Below are 27,038 nucleotides of genomic sequence, written 5' to 3'. Positions count from 1 at the left end.
TTTCATTTGAATTTCCATAATGAATTTTATTCCAAAAAAATCTTGTACTCTCAGTATAAATACAGGTATTAAACTATAAATCGTAAGCACTCCATAATAGTTCATTTTTAAGCAATTTTGATTATGGATAAGCATTGATAGTGAGACTTGCAAAAAAATTCAGTTATTTATGGATAAACTTGTAATGGGTGCTAAACAATCATATTTTTAATTAAGTAATTTGTTCATTTATACTTTGCCTACTTCCCAAAATACTCCTGAAGCAGTTGTGCCCTAAGGCAATACAGATAATATATAACAGAATCCACAGGGGAATTGCCAACAAACACATGAAAGAATGTTCAACATCACTAATCATTAGAGAAATGCAAATCAAAACTACAATGAGGTATCACCTCACACCAGTCAGAATGGCCATCATCAAAATATCTACAAACAATAAATGCTGGAGAGGGTGTGGAGAAAAGGGAACCCTCTTGCGCTGTTGGTAGGAGTGTAAATTGATACAGCCACTATGGAGAACAGTATGGAGGTTCCTTAAAAAACTACAAATAGAACTACCATACGACCCAGCAATCCCACTATTGGGCATATATCCTGAGAAAACCATAATTCAAAGAGAGTCATGTACCACAATGTTCATTGCAGCTCTATTTACAAAAGCCAGGACATGGAAGCAACCTAAGTGTCCATCAACAGATGAATGGATAAAGAAGATGTGGCACATATATACAATGGAATATTACTCAGCCATAAAAAGAAACGAAATTGAGTTATTTGTAGGGAGGTGGATGGACCTAGAGTCTGTCATATGGAGTGAAGTCAGAAAGATAAAGACAAATACCATATGCTAACACATATATATGGAATCTAAAAAAAAAAAAAAATACGGTTCTGAAGAACCTAGGGGCAGGACAGGAATAAAGACGCAGACATAGAGGATGGACTTGAGGACACGGGGAGGGGGAAGGGTAATCTGGGACGAAGTGAGAGAGTGGCATGGACTTATATATTCTACCAAGTGTAAAATAGATAGCTAGTGGGAAGCAGCCGCATAGCACAGGGAGATCAGCTCGGTGCTTTGTGTCCACCTGGGAGGGTGGGAGGGAGATGCAAGAGGGAGGAGATTTGGGGATATATGTGTATATATAGCTGATTCACTTTGTTATAAAGTAGAAACTAACACACCGTTGTAAAGCAATTATACTCCAATAAAGATGTTTAAAAAAAAAAGAAATCACAGGGGAAAGAGAGATTGCTTCATTATAACTGGACTCTAAGTCAAATGTTTGCATACATGTGTTTGCAGGGAGAACTTACAAACTTTTTGAAAATCCAATTTAGCAGAGGGCAATGGAAAAATCTTTTTTCTTTTTTTTTTGCTGTACACGGCCCTCTCACTGTTGTGGCCTCTCCCGTTGCGGAGCACAGGCTCTGAACGCGCAGGCTCAGCGGCCATGGCTCACGGGCCCAGCCGCTCCGCGGCATGTGGGATCCTCCCAGACCAGGGCACGAACCCATGTCCCCTGCATCGGCAGGCAGACTCTCAACCACTGCACCACCAGGGAAGCCCAAAAAAATCTTCCTTATTTTTCTCTGATTATAAAGAAAGCCAGGGCAGTCCACTGGTTAGGACTCAGCACTTTCACTGACATGGCCCCAGGTTCAATCCCTGGTTGGGGAATTAAGATCCCGCAAGCCACGTGGTGCAGCAAAAAAATAAAAAAATTAAAAAGCTGAATATTAAAACATTTCAGAAATAGAAAGTTTTACTTTCAGGACTTGATGTCTCTTCTGTCTAGGGTTAATCACTGGTAAATTGTAGATCATCTTGTCTGATTTTATTCTCCCCCCCCATACACACACACATATATACATGTATATCTTTGAGAAAGCTTGTTCAGTTATTTCCTTAGAACAATTCCTAGAAGTGGAATTGCTGTGTCAGAGTAAGCACTGATTGTCCTCCAGAAAGATTGTGGCTATTTGCTTTACCAACTTGATAAGAGAGTGCCTATTTTCTCATAACCCTAGGAAATTATCAATTGTTTTAATGTTTTCCAATTTGAGAGATAAAAAAAAAGTTTCATTAGTATTTCCATAATTACTAGCAGAATTGAATGTCTTTCCGTGAATGTATTGTCCATTTGTATTTTTACTTTGGTGATCCTCTGTTTTCCTTTTGTGTCCTCTCGTAAGTGTTGCAAATGATTTTCTCTGTCATTTATATTTAAATTTGTTAATTGAGCTTTTTTGATTCAGATATTTTGCATTTTATTGTAATGAAATACTTTTGTTTATGACCTCTGACTTGGATGTGGTCCTAAGAAAGGTCTTTCCTACTCAAAGATAATAAAACATGAAAAATATTTTTATCTATTTACCTTTGGGTTTTTATAACTTAATTTTTACATTAAAATATTTAAGGCATCTGGAGTTTAGTTTGGGGGCAATTTATTTTATAAGATTATCAGCCATTTAACTCAACAGCAATTATTAGGTAACCCATAATTTCCCTGTGGATTTGAATAGATACTTTTGGATATTCTGAATTCTTACATACATATGGATCTGTTTCTGGACTGTACTCTCTGCAGTAAGTTGCAATACCATGTTGTTTTGACTAATGTATCTTTGAGTTCTGATAGGGCACATTGCCCCTCATTACCCGTCGTTGTTTTAGTTAAAATATAACTGCCCTTCTAGGTGTTCTAGGTGCACAACATAGTGATTCAATATTTCTACACATTACAAAATGATCACCACAATAAGTCTAGTTACCATCTGTCACCATACAATGATATTAAAATATTACTGACTATATTACCCATGCTGTACTTTCCATCCCGTGACTCGTTTATTTTATAACTGGAAGTTTGCACCTCTTAATTTCCCTCACCTATTCATTCATCCTCCCACTCCTCTCACCTCTGGCAACCACATGTTTGTTCTCTGTATCTATGAATCTGTTTCTGGGTTTTTTTTTGTTTGTTCATTTGTTTTTTAGATCCCACATACAAGTGAAATCCTATGATATTTGTCTTTCTCCACCTGACTTATTTCACTTAGGGTAATACCCTAAGGTCTATCTATGTTGTCAAAAAATGGCAAGATTTCATTCTTTTTTATGGCTGAGTCATATTCCATTTTATTTATATACCACATTTTTATCTATTCATCTATTGATGAACACTTATGTTGCTTCCATATCTTGGCTATTGTAAATAACGCTGGAATGAACACAGGGATGTATATATCTTTCAAATTAGTGTTTTTGATTTCTTTGGAAAAAATACCCAGAAGTGGAATTACTGGATTGTATGATAGCTCTGTTTTTAATTTTTTGAGGAACTTCTATACTGTTTTCCATAGTAGCAGCACCAATTTGTAATCCCAACAACAGTACATGAGGGTTCCCTTTTCTCCTCACCCTCACCGACACTTGTTATTTGTTGTCTTTTTGATCATAGCCATTCTGACAGGTGTGAGGTGGTATCTCTGTGTGGTCTTGATTTGCATTTCCCTGAGATGAGTGATAAGTGATGTTGAACATCTTTTCATGTGTCTGTTGGCCATCTGTAAGTCTTCTTTGGAAAAATGTTTATTCAGGTCCTCTACCTATTTTTTAATTGGGTTGTTTGTTTTTTGATATTGAGTTGTATGAGTTCTTTGTATATTTTGAATATTATCCCCTTATCAGAGATATCATTTGCAAGTATCTTCTGCTATTCAGTAGGTGGCCTTTTCATTTTGTTGATAGTTTCCTTCCCTGTGCAAAAGCTTTTTAGTTTGATATAGTCCCAGTTGTTTGATTTTGCTTTTGTTTCCCTTGCCTGAGATCATTACTCCTCATCTTAAACAAACAATTTTAGGTTATTCTCAACATGTTCACTTCTATAGGAACTTTAGAATCAATTTGTTCATTTCAAACGAATTCCCACCGGGATTTTGACTGCAATTACATTAAATGTATACTTTGATTTTTGAGATAATTTAACATTTTAAAGTTTCATTTTCTATTGTCATGGTACTGGCATTTGTGAATTCACCAAGCCTTACTCCTACTCAACCCTGAGGTCTCAGTTGAGACCTTGCTTTCTCCAGGAAACATTTTAAAATCTCCCTTCCCCCTCCCCCAGCACTCTGTCTTTATCCTCAGCGTTGCACTTATCTCATTATACCATAAAGGCATCTCAATTTTGTTATCTCCTACTAGATTCCAAGCTCCTTGATAGAAAGAATAATATGCTAGTTATCATTGCTTTCCCAGTAACAATTCAGAGGCTGATTCATAAATAGTCATTCAATAAATATTTGCCTTTCCTTTGCAGTCTGTGTTTAGAAATTATGACCATGACCAGGATGGGTACATCTCCCAAGAGGACTTTGAAAGTATAGCTGCCAATTTTCCCTTCTTGGATTCCTTTTGTGTGCTGGACAAAGATCAGTAAGTTTAATTTTGTTTTATTGTAATGCAACTGTCCCGAAGCAGAAAATTACTACGAAAGGAGAGCAGGGAAACCTTTAATTTATGTCTTGACAGAGTTGATCCTAGTGTATTGATGAAAGGTGTCTAAGGTGTCTTTTCACTGATTTTTTTCTTGGTGTCCACAAACATGACTGGCTGGATGGAATCACAGGGCAGACCACATCATCGTGTTAAGTACAAGTGCTCACTTACAAATTAGCCTAGCTCTCCATTTCCGATTATTACTGCTGCAACTTAGCTAGTTCATCAACCCCAAAACCTCCATCAAAAAAGAATAGAGACTAAATATAGTTAGATCTAGCATGGTGGAGTCCTCAGCATCAGTGCACCCAGGGGCAATCTTAAAAGTCATCAAGTAAGTAAGATCTTTTTTTACATTACTTACGATCTTCAGGAGAGCCGGTGATGGCTGCAGATAGCCAAGAAGTGTTTATGCTTTGTTTTTTCATTTGCTAGTTCAGAGGTTGTCTTGAGAAACAAAGGAAAAAATATATTTCTCTTTAGCTTCAAATGATTCATGGGAGATTAAATAACTTCAGAGGCTAAAACCTGGATCATTAAAAAATTATAATGATTAAAAAAAAATTTGCCAAGAAACCCTGGCATTAATAATTTTATCACTTCATTTTTAGTTATGTGAGATCAGTTCCTAGTTTAAAAATCATCTGTAATGAAATGCTGGATTTTATATTGGTTAAATGTCCAAGTTATATCACATTAAAATTCTCTAATATTTTTGTTGGTGTGAGAATTAAACGAAAATTAAAGCCTTGATACTTTATCATAAACATCTTAAAACCTTAATCCATCTTCATTGTATAACAGAGAATACTTTTAAAATAAAATTATTAGAAACATACACTTCCTTTATAAAATAAAACTTAAGTTTTATTTTATAAAACTTACTTCCCACTAACTACCCACTTCTTCCCTCAGTTTGTTTCTGTCAGTGACATGTTCGTAGAACATAAACTTAAAATCACTTCCCAGTCTTCATTTTGTTTCTCTGCCGGTTCTTGTTTGGAACAGAGAGTGTCCCAGCAGATATATTTTTTTTCCTAAAAAAACTTTTTTCCCCTAAAAATGAAGGTTTAAAGTATTCATAGCTTACATGATTTCTTTTGTCAGACAGGCTTAGATATGTTGATTTTGAGAGAAGAATGGACCATCCAGGAGAAGAGTCTAACAAGTTGTCAAAGATATGGCGCCAAGATTCAGTAGAACGGTTAGGGCAAGAGACGTAGATTGTTAGGTCTTCAGCCCAGTCGTGTTAGCTGGAGTTCCAGGAGTGTTAGCACAGTCTGATGGGAAAGCTTAGAGGAACATGAGCACGGGGACCTGAGGAATGCAGCTTCAGGGACTCCTCTCCCCACGTGCAGCAACTGAAAGGAAGACGTGGATCCTGCAGAAGAGCTGGCAAAGGAGGCGCATAAGAGGCAGGAGGGAAACCAGGGCTACATGGAATCACAGGGGACTGTGGAGGAGGGAGTGTCAAAAAGGAGGAAACCTGTCCCATGTCACATGCTGCCAGGAGGTCAAGTTCAAGGAATGAGAAAAGGCTGCTGAGGATGTCACTGTGACAGTTTCAGTAGAATGGTGGGTTAGAAACCTGGTTATATGGAGGAAAGAGTAATTGAAAGAAATGGAAAAAATCTCTAATGAGTACTCTTCTTGAAAACTGCAGGAGTAAGAGAAGAAAAAGGGAAAAGACAAATTTTGGAAATGGAGGCAGGATTGAGGAAAGACATTTGTAAGGAGGGGAAGTCCTGAGTGTATTTGTAAACAGAGGAAAGAGTGGGTGACAAGATGCAGCAGGAGAAACATGGTCCTGGAGAGGCTGGAGAGTGGGGGAGGGGAGAATGACCCCCCCAAGAGAGGACCGACGAGATATAAAGGAATTCTGAACTGGCATGGAAGGGTATGGAGAGAAGGCAATATGCAGCTCCCTTACGCCAATGGATTTGATCTTTTTTGGTAAACAAGAAGTCAGGGTGTGTGGTGGTAGATGCAACCAGAGTTTCTATGTGGAGAAGATCTGGAAGAATCACTCTAGTGAATGATCTGTGAGCCAGTAAGACATGAATGAAAAGATTACCAGTGGTAGTGGCCTGGATGACATCAGGCAGAATGAATATGAGAATGGTAGGTCCAGTTTTCACAGTTTTCTGCCTTTCTCTAGCAACCTGATTCTTGCAAACTCTATTGTGAGGCAAAGGCTAGAAAGGAGATGTCTTTCTGGAAGCTACTACTTGGTAATGAAGAAGACTTTCTGTGCTGCAGTGCACAAGCCACACACACACACACACACACGCACACACACACACATATCTTCTGCTTGCTAAGAAAGCCTTTGACACTGAAAGCTGTCCTTTGAGTTTCTCTCTTTTCAGATGTGACAGGAAAGTGAACATTCCCCACCCCCCACCCCCCGCTTTTGTCCAGAAAGGTTTGGGAGGTGAGTGATTTAAGTGTGGCAATTACTTAGCAACATGGCATTCAAAGATCCCTCTCTTCTTTGATTCTCTTCACAGGGATGGTCTAATTAGTAAGGATGAAATGATGGCTTACTTCCTGAGAGCTAAGTCCCAACTACACTGTAAAATGGGACCGGGATTTGTCCATAATTTTCAGGAGATGACCTATCTCAAGCCAACCTTCTGTGAACACTGTGCAGGATTTGTAAGTCTGTTTTCCATTGCTTTCTCTTCTATGTAGTGATTTGTGCAGTATTCTGAGAATGTGGGAAAATGATACATGAACAGAGTCCATTGTCTGCCTTAGATCCAAAGTAAAACATGATGGCTCCCTGAAATTAAACATGCAATTAAAAACGAAAGCAAGATCTGCAGATTTAGCTATGTTCTTTCTAGGAATGCAGGGCTGGAGAAGACAGGGAAGGTTGGTGAGGCGTATTAACTCAGGAGAGCAGTTTGTCTGTTAATACCTGCCAGGGAAAAGTTCTGCCCAATGAGCCATGGCACCCATCACTGAGTGCAGTTAAGTGGTATATTTATTATAGCCGGTTCCTCTCAGTTCTTGTCTCATATGGTGTCAGTCACTAGAAATCTATCATGATATGGCTCCATAATTCATAACTCAGAAAGGAAAAAAAATCTTTTTGAAGAGAAGATGGTTATAATAATAAATAACATTTACTTGGCATTTGACAGTAATAAAATATTTCCTGAGGCATTAGTGTAATTAATCCTCATAACTAGCCCATAAGGTGGGCCTTTTACTCTCCCCATTTGCATATGAATGTAGAGAGGTCCAGAGAGGATAACTCAAGTTTCCCAGGTTTTCACAGCCAGTAATGACTAGAGCCAGGACTCAAACTCTAGTGTTCTGGCTCTACCTACACCACCGCAACAAATGAAGGTTGTACACCTCACTTCCCCACATCTGATGATCCTTTAGCAACTAAGGTCATGTTTGGCCCTGGTGTTAAACAAAGACCCTCGAGCTCTGAACATCTTCTAGTTGATATCCAAGTAATGTAAGATGGAAAATGTAGTACTCTACACAAGGGTAGCCCAGCAGCCAGGTGAGTGGCATTTGTCCAGATGCCAGCTCAGTTTTGTTAGCTTCATTCAGCAGTCATGTCCCCCTGTGGACCCGTATGGAATTCGTAGCTGATATCATATACGCTCCCATTAAATTACATTTTTCGCTTTCAGTCTTGAATAACTGGCTTTGGGGAGCCAAAGGGCAGGCGTTTGAATTCAAGCACACACCCCGCTGAGAAAAGGTAAATTAGAGGCAGTGGTTACCTCAAAGATGGCCCCCCCATGATCATAGAAGCTGCTGTGATCAAGGGGCAAGGCAGCCTAACCAGCTCTCTTAGCCCACCCCAGGGAAGGAGAGGTTCTCCTACCAGCTACACCACTGGGATTGCATCACCTGACCATTTTATCATCAAACAAATACATTTCCTTCTTCATGTATCTCTCTTCTGATGGGAATGTTTGCCTGTATCTAGACCTGAAAAATTCTCAAGTGGTACGGAGCCATGTGTAACTCTCTCCTGCAGAGTGAGGCCCAGGGAATCTGTTTGGCCCTGGCCTGGCACAGCCAAAAGTCAGGCTGAGACATCTGACCCATGGTGTGGTGTGAGAGTTGGTAGGTCCTTATCAAATCTCAAGGTCTTGTCTCTGCTCTCCAGTCCTTCTGGATGTCTCTCCCTTCCATGGAGGCTCTGGTTCTATAGAAGCAGCAAGGTAGGCTTTCTTGGGAGCTTCCACACACTTCCCTCCCCAACTCATCAGAGCGGATTTGCTGGCGCTAGGTTTTTGATGCAGCTGTGATCAGGTCGAAAGCTCTGGACTTGGAGTCCAGAACTCTGACTTTGAATCTCAATTCTGCCCCTTATTAATCTATGTCCTTGACCAAATTATTGATCATCTTTGAGTCGCTGTTTTCCTCTCTGTAAGAGGGGGTTAAGACTTACCTGCCATGTTGTTGTGGTATTAAACGATATCAGACATGTTGCATACCACAGAGCTCAGAGTGAATCTTTCTCTTTTTTTAGTGTTCCTTTATGCTTTTGGAGTTTTATCGAAATTAACTCATTCAGAGTTTTAATATCCCTTTTTATTTTTCAAAATATACTTAATTTCCTTGCTATAATTTGAATTGATCTTTACTCACACACCTTTTTTAAAAAGTTCTTTGGTTTTCAAAGGGATTTATAAATACCATGCTCTAGCTGGGTCATTGAAAGGAACTGTGGGGGAATAGAAGGAACTATTTTTTAGTGCTTGGACCACCTGCTTTTGAAATAAATTCCATTTTAAGGGTAAGGAAGACAAATAGACACTGCTTGAAATACATTGATTTTAGAATTAGAATTCCAGAGCTGAAAGAATTTTGCTAATTCCCTTATTTTGAGCTCTGGAGAAGTTAAGTGACTTCCCTAAGGTCACATGGATCACTAGCAGCAGAACCATGACTCATGTTTAGTTCTTCTTACTCCTAGTCGAGTGCTCCTCCCACCACAGTCACTCCAAGTCTTACAGTAGCCTCAGGTCTCTAAATCAGAGACTGTGGGAAGTACCCTCTCCTGTCCTTGGCTGGCACGCTGACCCAGAGCCTCTTCGTGCCTCGTGTTGTCTCCCGCTTTTTTTTTTTTTTTTTTTTTTTTTGCGGTACACGGGCCTCTCACTGTTGTGGCCTCTCCCGTTGCGGAGCACAGGCTCCGGACGCGCAGGCTCAGCGGCCATGGCTCACGGGCTCAGCCGCCCCGCGGCCTGTGGGATCCTCCCAGACCGGGGCACGAACCCGTGTCCCCTGCATCGGCAGGCGGACTCTCAACCACTGCGCCAGCAGGGAAGACCCCCTGCTTCTTAAGTAAGCATTAGCAAGCAACGCCCTGACTTGCCCGCCTCATGGGACTCATGCTTGACTTTATCTTCTTCAGCAGTTTCTGCAGCTGTGCTAATAACGTGCCATAGCCAGAGATTTGGATGCTTCTTAAACCTTATCCTGTCTTGTCCTAGATCAGCGGCTTTTGTTCTGATCACACACAAAACTCCCAGGAGCAATGGCTTCCTCTCTTTCCCTGAAGTGACATACTCTTCACATTCTTCTTTTCCTACTTACTAGCTATGAGATCTTGCCAAATGACTTCACCTCTCTGTAGCTTAGTCTCCTCATCTGTAAAAATGAGAAAATTATTATTACCTATCTCATAAGGATATTGTGAGCATTAAATGAATTGCTACATGGGACTTCCCTGGTGGTGCAGTGGTTAAGAATCCGCCTGCCAATGCAGGGGACATGGGTTCGATCCCTGGTCCGGGAAGATTCCACATGCCATGGAGCAACTAAGCCCATGCGCCACAACTACTGACCCTGCACTCTGGAGCACGCGAGCCACAACTACTGAGCCCATGTGCCACAATTACTGAAGCCTGCACTCTAGAGCCCATGCTCTGCAACAAGGGAAGCCACCACAATGAGAAGCCCGTGCACCGCAACGAAGAGTAGTCCCCGCCGCCACAACTAGAGAAAGACTGCGCGCAGCAATGAGGACCAAACACAGCCAAAAATATATAAATAAATTAATAAATTAATTAATTAAAAAAATGACTTGCTACACATAGCTTAAAACTGTGCCTTTCACATAGCAAGAGTTCATTAAATGTTAGCTATCATTGTTATTTTTGTTATTACTATTACCAAGGGCTCTGTGAGGAAACGATTTCTCATCGCTACAAAGTTTCCCAGATGTGGGACCTTGCAAATTATTTAACTTCCTGCATCATCACACTCACCTTTTATAAAAGGGAAGCAAACTGGATTATCGTTAAGATCCTTATAGCTCTGACAGATGTGATTGGCCTACCCACCCACTTTCCTTTTCCGTACTGACACCTCCCCATCCCTTTTCCAGTCATCCTAGGCACCTGAGGCCTCGCTTCCAGTTAGTTGTCTTAATAATCCTTCCTGTCTCCAAGGCAAAGTGTTGCCCTGTCCCAAGAGACATTTGCATTTTAATAATGTTTTCTGGAGGACCAAATAACTTTTAAGGCTCAAAGGAATCACTCTCCACTGATGGAATTTCCTTGTCAGAAAGAGAGTAAGGAGCAACTTTCCCAAAGCCTTGAATCCCTTCACATCAGTAGCTACTCTCCTAGGGCCATGATGCCCACACTCAGGGCATTGTTCTGCTATAACACATTGTGAACAACACTCCCATCAATGCCAGTAGCCTACCAGCCCTCTTTCTTTCAAAATTATTTTATTAGGTAGATATCAGCCACTTAGCCTAACCACTCAAAGTGTAGAAATGGAGCTTCTCCAACTTGAGCTAAGCCCGTTTAATTCGTCAGCACTGTATGTTCCTGATGCCCCTGGTTCCCATATGCAAGTGCTGCAGGAGGCCTGGGAAAGAATGTGGGAAGTTCCCTTCTTCACAGAGATTACAGTGTGGCAGAGGTTTGTGAAGACACCACCACCAGGATGATGCCCCTGAACCGCCTGGGCAAACACTCCCTTGTTAAACTGTAGGCCCTCACATCTCTCCTGAGACTCTCGTCACTTCCTACATCCTACTCCTTACTTGCTTGGCAGAATCTGAGCCTTTTCTGCATCTCCCACAGCCCCAGCACAGGCCAAACACGCAGCAAATGCAGAGAATAAATACACAAACAAATGCAAAATCTTTTCCTCTTCTGTATTCTTTCAAGGTAGAAATGCTTCTCAGAAGAGAATCAAGCAAAATCCAAATGCTTTAGTGGGATGCATTGCTTGGGTCGCTTAATTTACCGTAGGGGGCGCCAAGAGCAGCTAGTGTGATTTTAAAAAAAAGCAGAGGGAGCCAGGGGCTATCAAAGGCAGAGTGACAGAGTCTCCCTGTGAGTTTTGCTGAGAGCGCATTATGCCAAAGTCCAATAAATGCACCAACGTCAGTTTCCCATCCCAGCTCCCGTTTGGCTCCCAGAAAGAAAAGGGAAGCAAAACTCCTGTTATTGCCCCAGCTGCGGTGGGCTGGGAGAGGGTCCTTCTATCTGACAGGAAGGGTGTCAGAGCAGCTACATCCTGTTTGTGCTCTACCAGGCATCACGTTTCCCAGGGCTTCCTTCTCTGTGGCCTTGTTTTCTTTCCAGATTTCTCTCCAGATTCCCTGACATTACTTTGTCATTTGTTACAGCTCTGGGGCATAATCAAGCAAGGATACAAATGCAAAGGTAAATGTTACTTTGTTAAAATTTTTATTTTATTTTATTTTTTAAATTAATTTGTCTTGGAGTATAGTTGCTTTACAATGTTGTGTTAGTTTCTGCTGTACAGAAATGTGAATCAGTTATACATATACATATCCCCTCTTTTTTAGATTCCCTTCCCATTTAGGTCACCACAGAGCATTGAGTAGAGTTCCCTGTGCTATACAGTAGGTTCTCATTAGTTATCTATTTTATACATAGTAGTGTATATATGTCGATCCCAATCTCCCATTGTTAAAATTTTTAAATGTGACTTTTGGGGCAGGAATCATATTTGTCTGAGGGAAACTTTTTTTTTTTTTGCCGTATGCGGGTCTCTCACTGCTGTGGCCCCTCCCACCGTGGAGCACAGGCCCTGGACGCGCAGGCCCAGTGGCCACAGCTCATGGGCCCAGCCGCTCCACAGCATGTGGGATCCTCCCGGACTGGGGCACGAACCCGTGTCCCCTGCATCGGCAGGCGGACTCTCAACCACTGCGCCACCAGGGAAGCCCTCTGAGGGAAACTTTAAAGCTCTTGGCATCACAGAGAAATTGGGGCTTTGGGGCTACTGGCAACTGAAGAGTTAACCGTCCAGTAAAGGACTCCCTGAAGTTTTGGAGATCCCAGGCTGGAATTTTACCGCTTGTTACAAAGAGCAAGGAAACCACACTTATTATCCCACACACATCTAACCCCTATCTCTAAGATGTCTTGCCCATCATCAGCACACATTTAAGGTGGGAATTCTGAGGAGGGCAAGCCTAATGGAAATACTGTATATAAGAACTTTGTCCTTCAAGGGAAAAAAAACCCCATGCTCATTTCTGTAATACATATGCGTTTCTTTCTACTCTCACATAGCTATTCCTTTCTCTACTAAATCACAGATGATGATGAGAAAAGAGGAGATACATTTGCCCTTTTCAATGAATTTGTTCATATACTTCCCCCATTTAATTGAAATTTATAGCAATTGAATAAATATATATTTGATAAATGCAATAGGAATGTTTGGCTACTTGTAGATATATGATTATTACACATTATTGGTGTTCAGAAAACTGCTGGATATTTTATGCAGACTGTTTATACTGGTTCTTTTAAGAATCTGATAATGCTCTTGAAAAATATAATAAAGCCACAAAATGAAATATCTTAATCACAGAATGCCTTCAGATTAATAATGTTCCCTTGTGATGCCTTTTTTCTCTAGCTGTCTTTCAGTATTTGGCCCTCATTTTACATGGACAGGGAACTTCCTTGAACCTCTATGGGAGCCACCTTTTAGTGCTCAAAAAACAAACAAAAAAACCCTTCCCTTTTGTTCTCTGAATCAGTTGACTTAGTCTAACTTGAATTTTTACTTTCAAGCAGCAGAGATACTGGTTTCTGCCCCTTATCCCCTAGACACACACAGACACAGACAAACACACACACACAATTTTGTGAAGATGAAAATCAATTAAACCCTAGGATCTCTGTTCAGATGGTATTTCTCTTAAAGACATATAGAGTGAAAAGTCTAATTAAAATAGACCAGACATGTCATTGCAATTTGATCTTTCCCTGATGTTATTAAAAAACCATTTGAAACAAGACCATTTAGGGGAAAACGGGTATTGGAAATAATGAGAAAATTCCTCTTTGATGGTGAGAGAAATATACCCTATAAAATGATCATATCTGTTCAGTGATTTCAGAGAAATGTAGGACCCTCATCGTATGAAGTAATTGTGTTGCTATCTTCCAAAGTGGCCAAAATTTTGTACCCCAAGTAGCAATTAATATCTACTTTCTTAACTAAAGCATCTAATGGGAAGGCCACAGAATCTGCTGCATGCCATTTCCAAGCCATAGTCAAATCTGAGACATGTTTATTGAGCATATGCTCACCTTGTCTTCTGCTTCTATGCCAAGAAAGGAAGCAAAAGATATAATCGCTTGCTCTGGAAAAGGTTTTGGGAAATGAAGAAGAATAGAAAATGCAGACAAATACTGAATGGAGGGACAGCTTGCTATAAATATTTAGAGGCAACTGTAGGTCCTGGGAGAGACTAGATGCTGAGGCTTCTCACCCTCATTCTGGCTCAGGGAGCCTCTTTGTGGGGAATCCATCTTGGTCTGGAGAAGAACCCCAGTTCCATGTAATTTGCATTTAGTTTTGGGCAAAGGCAACTCCCCATTCAGGCTGCCCCTGCTTGTTGCTCCCCAGCACTTCAGTGAACTGTGTAGAAGCAGCAGCTGAACAAATACAAGAGAGAACTTTAGGAACCCCAGGAAGGGAAGAGAGTCCCACTGGCCCTTTTACTAGACCTAGACACACCCTGTGGACCTGAGATTAAACACAGAAACAAGGGTGGGGGAGGGGAGGCGTGAGAGCCCAAACGCCAACCTGGAAGCCTGATCAGCACCTGACATGTGGTTCACACTAATCACCTGTGATACTTTTGGTTGTGTCAGACTGTGGAGCCAACTGTCATAAACAGTGCAAAGACCTCCTGGTTCTGGCCTGCCGGAGATTTGCCCGGGCGCCCTCCTTAGGCAGCGGTCATGGGTCACTGCCTGGAAGTCCTTCGTTGCCTCCAGGTAATGTCCTCAACTTTCTTTCCTACTGCAATTTCTCTCTGCTCACCTTCCATGCCTGCACTTTGGTTGGGTTCTGGATCTAAAGCTAGTCAGAGCCATTATAAACATAAAGGTCTTCAGGGTAAGCAGCAGTGGCTAAAGACCCTTGAACCCTACATGCTCCTTTTGGCTTTTGGGTCTCAATAACATGCAGTTCACCTGAGGTCAATTTCATTTCACCTCTGGTCTGTTCCTCTAGGACCTTACCCGTAAGACTCCTGTTGTTTGCACCCACTTTGACGGTTTGCTGTGAAGCAGTCAGATGTATGATTAATCACAATAATCACAGTAATCTTTCCCCTTCCAGTGCAGGATGAGGTTTTCGAGTTCCCTGGCGTCGCAGCTGGACACCGAGACCTGGACAGCAGAGCCATCACACTGGTCACAGGCTCCTCTCGCAAGATCTCCGTGCGGCTGCAGCGGGCCACCACTAGCCAGGCCACCCAGACCGAGCCTGTGTGGTCAGAGGCTGGCTGGGGGGACTCAGGGTCCCACACCTTCCCCAAAATGAAGTCCAAGTTCCATGACAAAGCAGCAAAGGACAAAGGCTTTGCCAAGTGGGAAAATGAGAAGCCCAGGGTGCAGGCTGGTGTGGATGTTGTTGACCGAGGCACTGCGTTCGAACCAGACCAGGATGAAGCTGACATGGTTGAGACCAGACAGGACGGTGAGGTCAGTGCTGGTCAAACCACAAATAAAATCAGAAGAGGGAGGCTGAAAGCAGCTGAGATGAGTGTTATAGTGAGTCCACAAGGCAGCCTGGTAGTTTTGAAAGCAGAATGGTTGGGAATCAAGACATATCACTTTTAGTCTTGTCTTTGGCTAGTTATGTGGCTCTGGACAAATGGTCTCTTCTCCTTGGACATCAGTTTTATGATGTATAAAACTGAACCGAATGGGTTCTAAAACTCAGTGAAGGTTTCTGTGTCTGTATACTGACATGATGTCCAGGGACCCTTGACTGTTGCTTGTATCCAATATAACAGTACGCTATACCCATCAGCTTAGTTTTCCAAGCTAGAATCAGGGTCCAAACTCAGAGGAGGCAGTGAAAGCAAAAGACATGTAGATAGAGAAGGAGAGCTGGAAACTCTTGCCCCTACTTAAAAAATAATTAAAAAAAGGCTTTTGACAGCATCATGGAGGAGAGGGTGGTGAATATCAGAGACATGGGAACCTCAGCGTTCTATGTGTCGGGCTTTGCCTCCACGCAAAAAGTATGTTCAAATCATCCAAAGCAAATTGGGAAACATATGGAATTTGTTAGAACAAGCTGAAAATATAAATTGATTCAAGATGGACTTAGATAAATTTATTAGTCAACAGTCCATAGTGTATTAAGAAAAAGGATTTGGGGAAATTGGTGTCACATTCCTAACCTAAAAGTAATGTCATGGAGGGAAGCCATTGCCTCTCTACTGAATCATTTTCATAAACAGAATATTAGGTTAGGTAGAGACCCTACTGGATCAAGCCAGTGCTCTTTTTTCTCATGACTGGTCCTCCACATTCCACCTGTCCTCAGGAGATCTAAGCGCACAATCTCCATAGTTTCCTATGATGAGAAAATCGCCAATGACCTTTAACCAAAATTCCTCTAGTTCCTTCCTCATCGAAGACAATTAGTAAGGATGCCGCACATGGTCTTCAGTAGTATGAAGTTTATCGTAAGTTCCTTCTGAGCCATTGTTTCCTTTCTTTTAACACCAACTTTTTTTTTTTTTTTTTGTGGTACACGGGCCTCTCACTGTTGTGGCCTCTCCCGTTACGGAGCACAGGCTCTGGACGCGCAGGCTCAGCGGCCATGGCTCATGGGCCCAGCCACTCCGCGGCATGTGGGATCTTCCCGGACGGGGTCACGAACCCGTGTCCCCTGCATTGGCAGGTGGACTCTCAACCACTGCGCCACCAGGGAAGCCCTAACACCAACTTTTAAAACAGCTTTATTGAGATATAATTTATGTACTATAAAATTTTCCCATTTAAAGTGTATAATTCAATGGTTTTTAGTATATTCACTGAGTTGCACAACCACCACTACAATCTAATTTCAGAACATTTACATCATGTGCTGCGTGGACTACATGGTCTTTTATTTCCCTCTATGAATCTTGAGTATACAAGGCACTGATCATTTGAGATGTTCCCTTGAAATTATCTGATAAACTGCTTTCTAGGAGTAGTCTTATTTTTTTAAATGAGATGCAGCCATACAACAGGTTCTGATTCGTATTGCAGGAAGGCTGACTTCAGGCTGAGGACACTGAAGGCAACTGTGTTGGCATTTGGAAGGAGCAAGATGAGACGCTCTGAAGAACACTCCAAAACTCAGGAAGTTATCTGAAAAGATATCTGGACATTTACTGCCTTGTGACACTGTGGGATCTCCCTGATTGAACTATGGGACAGAGGACTTACCCTATGAACTATTTATTTCCTCCTTCCCTGCTCCTAGTGAGGTGCCACAAAGACTGTGTTATGTAGTTGGTAGTTTTCTCTCCTATCTTTCTCTAGAGCCATTTATATACGGGTGAAATGAAAGCTTTTGTGCATGTACTTGATATTCATTCTCTAAACTCAGACTTTGCTTTTTCTGTGAGAATGTTATTTCAGTATTTTTATAAACTTTTGAGGGGGGTGTTTAACGAGGAGTCAATTTAGGGGTCTTTTTGTGGGCTTTTTGGACGGGACCAGGACTTACTTTTTTGAGGGACAAGGAAGCTCTTCCAGACTTGGAAGGCAGTGGTTCTTCTAATGATGATCTGCTGCAAGGAGAAGCTGTTTACATTGTTCTTACCATACAGTTGCTATTATAATGTGTAACAAGTCACACTTCTATAATCATATAAGTCTTGCCAATTCTGTATCACTAGGTAGCTACGACACAGTCATGAAAACTATCCTAATATTTATCATTGCCATGGGGGGAAATTAACTAAATACATGTCCCATCTCACTAGGTTTAGCCATCTTTCATAAGACTGCTATTAAGAAGTATGAATAACAATTAAAAAAATCAATTCAAGTTTTTGGGAATAAAATTCAGGAGAAAAACAAACCATCCCTCAAACCCCTTACTGAAATACAATTTTTAAAATTCAACCAGCAATTTTTAAAACCTCAAAATAGTTTTGAGAATTTTGTTTGTTATAAAAGAAAACTTTCTGGTTGTGAAAGAGAGCTCTCATGCTCTTCCTCAGAAATTGCCATCATGATTAAGAAGAGTCATAGAAAGCAAATCATCACAAACCACCTTTGATTAACATTTCATTTAAACTTTTAAAGTATCAATATTTTGAATATCTTCCTTTGACCCAACATTACTAGACGTGGGTCTGTTTCTTACATGATGAGAGAAGAAAGAACTTGGTTGAAGACGTTCAAAAATAGAGATGGGTTTGAGCCTATGGCTGAGGAGAATGACCTGCTACCAAGTGCCCAGTCAGAAACTGGACCCACAGAGGCGCATTGGTCTGCATTTGGTAGTTTAAGTATATATAATCCACATAAGACTGAATTTGTTTCTTTTGGGGCAGTCGCTTCAATAAAAAAATGCCTTTCTTCTCATTTTCCATTAGGTAAGTGAAGACAGTTCTGTTCAACAAACACTTGAGTACCTGCTCTGGGCAGGTCCTGAGTTAGATGCACAAAGAGGAACAACTCTTCGTCTCTGCCCTTGGGAGCTGAGAGCCCATGGGCATTTAAGGCAAGATGACCCCTTAAAATAGAGTTTCAAATTAGGTAGAACTGACTTAATCATGCCAAACAGATTCAGAGATCAATTTGCAGAGATATTGCAAGTTAAATGAAGTTATTAGGTGAGGGAGTTGTGATTAAGCTCAAAAATGTAAGAACTCACCATTTGCGAGCACCTCAGGAAGCAAATAGCCATCCCCAGTGTTGGTTCCATGTATATATACCCTCTATTCCTATTCATAAACGCAACGAAATACATGTTAACAAAATTAAAAAGAGAAAACGGCAATTTAAGTACAAGAAACCCTTCTTGTGTGTGTGTTTTTTTTGTTAATGAATGTTAAGACTATTCTTTTTCTTCTCAAAGCAGTTATTTCACTTGCCACTTAGTTTGGGTTATTTTTGATTTTTCACATATGAGAAGAGTTTTATAGGATCAGCCTTCCTGTTACAACGATACTAAATGAACCTCGAGTAAAAACAAACCAAAAAAATAATAAAACTAACATATTATGTGTATATATGTACGTAAACTATTTTTGTATATGTGTGTTTATATGTATACACAGGCATGCAAACACACACACATACACACACATACTACTATTATTACTTTGCTGAAGAGGAATTCGAGTCCATAATAAAGCTGCTTTATAATTTTGATTATATCATTTACTCATAACCAATGGTGGCTCTGATGTTTCCAATATGTCAATTTCCCATAATCAATAAAATAAGTAAATTAGGCAAACCCATGGTGGAGCAAAAAGAACTATGATGTTTGGTTCCTCCAGACCTTCCTTTTGTAGGTTTGATGATCACTGTCAAAGCAAAAACAAAACCAAAATCTTAACAGTGAATATTGGGAGTTCCCCGGTGCTCTAGTGGTTAGGATTCTGGGCTTTCACTGCTGTGGCCCGGGTTCAATCCATGGTCAGAGAACTGAGATCCCACAAGCTGAATGGCACAGCAAAAAAAAAAAAAAAAATTAATAATATTAGATACCAAGAGAGGAAATGTTAGATACTGCAACTGGGTCTTCATTGAAGGATGTGCTAATTGTATTGATGCTTTTTGAGATCTGCCTAAATCAGAGAGTGATCCTAACCGGTATTTGAACATTTTATGTTGAGTGGTGTTTCCTGAAGCAATAATGTCCCCAGATTTCCATGGTAAAACAGCCTCTCCAAAAGACAGAGAGGTTTGCTGTTTAACAATGAAGGCAGGACTCCTACAGAAGGAAGTACCAAACTGTTATTGATGGCAAGAAGCTTAAGCATTCCTAAGATAAACACCTTGATTTTGGACTGAGGAGGTAAATTCAGTCAAATGAGATTCCCACAGCATATCTTTGGCATGCAATCCACAGCCAGATTTAAATCCCATCTATGCTAGTTGTAGTCATGAGATCCTGGGCAAGTCATATACATCTATTTGAGCCTCAATTTTCACATTTGAGAAGGAGAGATTTTACAACCTTCTTCATAGAGTTGTTGTAAGGATCAAGTCTAATAGTACATGTAGAAGTACTGTGTAAAGACCTTATAAATTAATATTATTTTACAGTTAAACAAGGTTCTTCTCTACAATTGTCTTCAGACTACATGTTTACATGGTTGTGTTCTTTGGAGGCTCTAAATCCAACATTTAACTAAATTTTGTGTCAAAGAATTAAAAAAAAAATATTCACAGGGGTTTTTCTTACGCCTGGCACTGTGTGTGTATAGGGTCAGTTCTGCTCTGTTTTCTAACATTAGCTATTCTCACTCTGTTTGAAAATAGGTAGACAAGATTAAGAAACCAAATGGGTAAAATGTAAATAAGCTTAGAGAAAAATAGGTCAAAGTATAAATGTGCTTAAGAGGCTGACTCTTGGAAGAATTTATTTTACTACAGGGAGACGAGGAAAATAAAAATTAACTTTTCATATAAAAAGGACTCCATTTATTTGACAACTAGAATGTATTTTATAGCGATTGAAGGTGGTAATGATAGGAAACTACTTGGAATTTAAGGCTCATTCAGGAAATATCTTCCTCCATGCTTCATCCAAAACTTGCTTGCTGAAGTTTAGAGAGTACTCAGACCTCAAACAACAATATTTATTCTCTTTTTAAAATGTTAATGGCAAGCACGTTGGAATTCACATCTATTTAAGTGACTTGCAGTTTATACATAATAGCATAAGGAAAGCATCACATGGGGCATTCTATAAGGCAGTTGACCTGAATGCTTCAAAAATAAAATGTCTTAAAAAAAAAGGAAAAAGGATGAAAGGAGCAGTTATGGATCAAACAAAACACAACAACAGAATGCAGTGTTGTAAACCTTGATTGGATTCTGAACCAAAGAATAAATAAAGCAGACATTTTTGGAGGGCAACTGTGGAAATTTAAATGTGAACTACATATTAAATGACATGGAATGAATGTTAATTCACTCCAGTATGATAATGATTTTATGGTTATGTAGGAGAATGTCTTTATTTTTAGGAGATAGCTGGTGAAGTAGTTAGGGCTATTACAAGTTAATCACTAAAGGGATGTTCCCTATCAGCTTAAATTATACATCACGGCCCATCTCTGGGAAACCTGCCTCCCAGGTAATGAGCCTTAAGCTAAAATACCTTTGTTTAGCTCACAGGAAACATCCTGACCAGGCCCACCTGTGAATGACTGCAGGCAGGAAGAAGTTAACACACCCCTTCCGGAGGCTGACCAGAACCAGGAAATGTTTGACTTTACTCCCGCCCCTTTTAGTATAAAAGAAGCCTGAATTCTAACTCAGGCAAGATGGTTCTTTGGGACACGGGTCTACCATCTTCTCGGTCTGCTGGCTTTCTGAATAAAGTCGCTATTCCTTGCCCCAGCAAGTCTCTTGATTTATTGGCCTGTCGTGCAGTGATCAGTATGAGCTTGGACTTGGTAACAAATTTTGGTGCAGTCAGCCAGGAGCCTTGCTGCTCGTGGCTAGCCAGCCCTGGTTGGGGAATTTTCAGTTAAGGCCCTAGCAGCTGCAGGGGTCACTTGCCCTGAAGATCCTCCTTTCAGATTTCCCCAAAGTGGCACTGGTTGCCCCAACACTTGGCAGTTGGAGCAAGGAATCAACACTTGGGAGCCGATGGGCTCCAGACAGCAGGTAGGTCACTCTGGTGAGTACAGTTGGCACTTTCTTTCCTCCCTGGGACTTTTTCTCTGGAATAAGCCAATTTATTTTGTATTTGAGCGGGGTACCCTGTTGATGAGAGAGAAGCGTTGTTGGACTTTTACCCAATTTGTGAACTGGTTCATTTGTTTCTTTGGATGATAGCATTTGTGTGTATAGTTTGTGTTTTGCTTGTCTTGAATTTCTGTCTTTAAAAATGGGGAACGTTTCAACTATCCCTAAAGAAAATCCTGTGTGGCACATTTTGGATAAGTGATCTGATTGTAGCTATGAACCCATGGGTGAGAGGAAGATGATATTTTTTTGTAAAAATGTGTAGGCATTGTACCTGTCAGGAGTTTAGGCAGGGTTATCCTGCGGCCCTGTGCACCATGTACTGCTACTCTTGCTGTGTTAATTACACAATTTATGGTCTCCTGTGTCGTTGGTGTATGTAAAACCCCAAGACCAAACTTGAGGGTTTATTTAGGATTTTCTGTTTGTCCTTCGGATTTTTCATTTTATTTTGTTTGGTACTGTTTCTCTATTTACAGCCAAATCAATTCTGTGATATTTAAAACTTTTTTTTTTAACATCTTTATTGAAGTATAATTGCTTTACAATGGTGTGTTAGTTTCTGCTTTATAACAAAGTGAATCAGTTATACATATACATATGTTCCCATATCTCTTCCCTCTTGCATCTCCCTCCCTCCCACCCTCCCTATCCCACCCCTCTAGGTGGTCACAAACCACCAAGCTGATCTCCCTGTGCTATGCGGCTGCTTCCCACTAGCTATCTATTTTACGTTTGGTAGTGTATATATGTCCATGCCACTCTCTCACTTTGTCACAGCTTACCCTTCCCCCTCCCCATATCCACAAGTCCATTCTCTAGTAGATCTGTGTCTTTATTCCTGTCTTACCCCTAGGTACTTCATGACCTTTTTTTTTTTTCTTAGATCCCATATATATGTGTTAGCATACGGTATTTGTTTTTCTCTTTCTGACTTACTTCACTCTGTATAACAGACTCTAGGTCCATCCACCTCACTACAAACAACTCAATTTCATTTCCTTTTATGGCTCAGTAATATTCCATTGTGTATATGTGCCACATCTTCTTTATCCATTCACCTGTCGATGGACACTTAGGTTGGTTCCATGTCCTGGCTATTGTAAATAGAGCTGCAATGAACATTGTGGTGCATGACTCTTTTTGAATTATGGTTTTCTCAGGGTATATGCCCAGTAGTGGGATTGCTGGGTCGTATGGTAGTTCTATTTGTAGTTTTTTAAGGAACCTCCATACTGTTCTCCATAGTGGCTGTATCAATTTACATTCCCACCAACAGTGCAAGAGGGTTCCCTTTCCTCCACACCCTCTCCAGCATTTATTGTTTCTAGATTTTTTGATGATGGCCATTCTGAATGGTGTGAGATGATATCTCATTGTAGTTTTGATTTGCATTTCTCTAATGATTAATGATGTTGAGCATTCTTTCACGTATTTGTTGGCAATCTGTATATCTTCTTTGGAGAAATGTCCATTTAGGTCTTCTGCCCATTTTTGGAATGGGCTGTTTGCTTTTTTGTTATTGAGCTGCATGAGCTGCTTGTAAATTTTGGAGATTAATCCTTTGTCAGTTGCTTCATTTGCAAATATTTTCACCCATTCTGAGGGTTGTCAAATGGAGGAAAGAATCAGGAAAAAAACCCAAAAAAACCCTGTCTGTTCTTGTCCAAGAGTGGGACATTCCCAGGGAGAAGAGAAAGTTTCCACTTGACTCCTAAAATCACCAAAAGCTACAAATAGAAGTGTCTTTTCCATAAATACTAGTAAAAAGGGTTTAGCCATCTAGACAGGTGATCCTGATTTCTCCCATCTGCCAGAAACCCAATTTGAATCCAATCTCTTTTGTAACTGATGGGTTTTACATTGTTATACCTGATTCATGGCTGAAATTTTGGAATGGGAACTATGAGGTTCCTGTGTTTGTATGTGTGTTATAGATGCATGGCACTGCCAAAATTAATTTGTAAAAGAGCTCTATTTAATTAGCTTAAAGGAAATTAAGCACTTATATAAATACTCAAACATAAAAGACTGGCCAGAATGAATTTTGGGTTCATGTGATCTAGGAAATATTCAGTATTGAATTAATATCTGGTATTAAAGTTAGCTTAAGCTTGCTTGTTTGATTAATACAGACATGTCTTTAGAGTCATCAATTTAGGTATAATACATTTATGGTACCTAGGTCTACTAGAAATAAAATAAGACCTTATAATTCCTGTTACAAAGTTTGTCAGCAAGAAAGATAACAATATGACAAAGCTTTTAAGTAAATAGAGGTAAATGAGGTAAGAGTTTTAGATAAACTCTATAGGAATAATTATGTTTTGGGAATGTCTAACTAAAATAGTCTCTCCAGATTTTCATAACTTGAAACTAAACTAAGTTAAATGAAGAGAATTCATTGACTATCTGGGTCATTTCAAATAGGATAAAATATTAGAACATTAATTGCTGGGCAGTCTAAGTTTACCTAACTTTGCCTTCTTAGGAGAGGAAGACTAAAGCATACGTTTGTCAATCAGGAAATGCTAGTATGACAAACAGATATGGATATTCATTGTTTTTTTTTTTTTGCGGTACGTGGGCCTCTCACTGTTGTGGCCTCTCCCATTGCGGAGCACAGGCTCCGGACGCACAGGCTCAGCGGCCATGGCTCACAGGCCCAGCCGCTCCGCTGCATGTGGGATTTTCCCGGACCGGGGCACGAACCCGTGTCCCCTGCATCGGCAGGCAGACTCTCAACCACTGCGCCACCAGGGAAGCCCTCACTGTATTATTTTTAAGGCTTTTCTGAAGGTTTGTAGTTTTTAAAAGTTGTGGGGAAAAAAAAAAATTACTGCTTCTCTTACTGGAATTCATCAAAACAGCAACCATGAAAATAAAAACAAACAAACAAAAAAGCCAAGCTCCATTTGCAGAGAAACTAGAAGAGATCTGAAATACTAGGCCCAACAGAGGAAAGATAAAAGCATCAGAGATTGATCAGAGAGGCTTGCAGGAGAACATGGAGAGAAGTTGCTGTAGTGAAGAGGGATTTAGCAGCTGCAATATAAAGAAACAAAGAAACAGCAGGCAGTGACAAATACCCCTCTCAGCACAGAGGGGCACAGTCTGAAGTGCAAATCCTCAATCCATTGTTTAAAACCAAAGGAGTGGATACCAGCAGGTGGTGGTAGCGTCCTGGATCTGGTCTGGTTCTGAGAAGCAGTAGGGAAGGAACACACAGATGGAATATTGGCAAGACGTGATCTGTCTCTGAGATAGCAGACTGCTAGAGAGTCCTTCTGATGGAAAAAAAAAAAAAAAATCCCACAGTTGCCAATCCCTGCCAATTAGCCTTTGGTAAGCAAAGTTACATGTAAAACCTAGGATCATAAGACAAATTTCACCTGGCCTGGATATTATCCTGGCTTCTTTCCTACAGGAACTTCCTACAAATTTTGGATAAGAACTCAAAATTAAAATGGTTAAGACAAAACAAAAAACCCAGAACATACTAGAGGGAAAAAAAGGATAGTTAAATGTGAGACCTCTCACCAGAAAAACAAACAAACAACGCTGTTACAAAGCTAAGAACTAAAGCCACTTAATGAATTCCTGATCCCAGAAACCGTGATAATAATAAACACTTATTTTTTTTATATCTTTATTGGAGTATAATTGCTTTACAATGGTGTGTTAGTTTCTGCTGTACAACAAAGTGAATCAGCTATATGTATACATATATCCCCATATCCCCACCCTCTTAAGCCTCCCTCCCACCCTCCCTATCCCACTCCTCTAGGTGGTCACAAAGCACCGAACTGATCTCCCTGTGCTATGCAACAGCTTCCCACTAGCCATCCATTTTACATTTGGTAGTGTATATATGTCAGTGAATGCTTATTGTTTTAAGCTACTAAGTTTTAGGGTGTTTTATTACACAAAATACCCTACTTGGTGATTAAACCATAACGTTTGGATTATCTTCTCTACTGCACAGAAATAATTTGCACCTCTATCAGATAAAAATAATTTGCATCTTAACAAATTTTTTCAAGTTAGCATCTGGGCCCTAATCCATAATAAATAGTATATCAAACAAAGTTACATTCTCCTAGAAGAGTTTTTCAACCTCTGCACTACTGACATTTTGGTGTGTATAATTTATTGTTGGAAAGGGGTGGGGGCTGTCCTGTGCATTGTAGGGTATGCCACTAGATGCCAGTAGTACTCCGTCTCCCCTCTGAAGTTGTGACAATCAAAAATGTCTCCAGATATTTCTAAATGTCCTCTTTGGGACAAAATTGCTCTTGTCTGAGAACCACTGCTCATGCATCAGAATCATGTGGAGGTATTGCTCAAGCACAGATTGCAGGACCCCATCCACAGAGTTTCTGTCAGGGTGGGGAGGGCCTGAGAACTTGCATTTCCAATGAGTTCCCAGGCAGTGCTAAGTGCTGATGCTATTAGCTGAGTACTGCATTTGAGAATTGCTGCTCTAGGAAGTCAGCTAACTCCTAGGCCACTCTTTAGACACTGCTCTAGAATGACATCCAAAGGACAGTGCAGCAATCTTTTGCCTTATTTCCAGGTTCTGGATGACTTTTCTTAGTAATTCTTTCTAAAGAAATATAAGGTGAATGCAATTCTACATAGTTATAAAGGTAAACACTGGAACAAATCTCTAAATCTTTCTAAATATCAGAATAAATACAAAAACCAAAACAAAGAGATTCTCTATGACTTGTTACAAAAGTAGAAAACAGAACCTAAAATAAGACAGAACTAAGTTCAAACGTATCTGTCATATAAATATAAATGGGCTAAACTCAACGATTTTTTAAGAAGATTCTCAGACTGATAACAAAGAAAAATTCAATTCTATTATGTGTACATGAGACTTCTCATGAGTGATTCAGATGGTTAAAAAAAAATAGGCAAAGATATAATGGGCAAATGCAAAGAGAAAACACTAGTCATAAATATAATATCATACAAAATTAAATTTAAGGCAAAAGGCACAAAAAGAGACAAAGACAGGCTGATTTTTAATGCTAAAGGATACAATTCACAATGAAAATTTAATAATTGAGTATTTTTGCTCCAAATTACAGAGCATCAACATTTATAGAACAGGAACTAAAGGCAATTCAAGGAGAAATACACAGAAATATATTAATGGCATAAGACATTTATTTTCACCTTACTCAGCACATGATATACCAAGCACCAAGTACACAAAAAATAAGTTGCTAGACCTATGCCATCTAGTACAGTAGCCACTGACCACATGTGGTTATTGAGCACTTGAAATGTGG

General features: G+C 40.2%; 1 protein-coding gene across 6 annotated transcripts in view; it reads left to right on the top strand.

Annotated features, from left to right (window-relative positions):
- Positions 1 to 21,365, top strand: part of RASGRP3 (RAS guanyl releasing protein 3) — a 106,167-nt gene extending 84,802 nt beyond the window's left edge. For 5 of the 6 annotated variants that reach the window (XM_067703292.1, XM_067703290.1, XM_067703287.1 and 2 more), the window contains 6 exons: positions 4,332 to 4,447; positions 7,021 to 7,168; positions 12,141 to 12,177; positions 14,656 to 14,781; positions 15,128 to 15,492; positions 17,059 to 18,820. In XM_067703292.1, the coding sequence (XP_067559393.1) occupies positions 4,332 to 4,447; positions 7,021 to 7,168; positions 12,141 to 12,177; positions 14,656 to 14,781; positions 15,128 to 15,492; positions 17,059 to 17,067 (801 nt within the window). In that variant the 3' untranslated portion in view covers positions 17,068 to 18,820. Of the gene's footprint in view, positions 1 to 4,331; positions 4,448 to 7,020; positions 7,169 to 12,140; positions 12,178 to 14,655; positions 14,782 to 15,127; positions 15,493 to 17,058; positions 18,821 to 21,152 lie in introns of those variants that run through there. The other variant, XR_010934086.1, reaches the window with a different exon arrangement.
- The last annotated feature ends 5,673 nt before the right edge of the window (positions 21,366 to 27,038 follow it).

This window comes from Pseudorca crassidens, chromosome 14 (assembly GCF_039906515.1).
Source record: "Pseudorca crassidens isolate mPseCra1 chromosome 14, mPseCra1.hap1, whole genome shotgun sequence".
Classification (NCBI taxonomy): Eukaryota; Metazoa; Chordata; class Mammalia; order Artiodactyla; family Delphinidae; genus Pseudorca; species Pseudorca crassidens.
The sequence above is the reverse complement of the archived record's forward strand: the minus strand, read 5'-3'. Positions and strand labels throughout refer to the sequence as shown.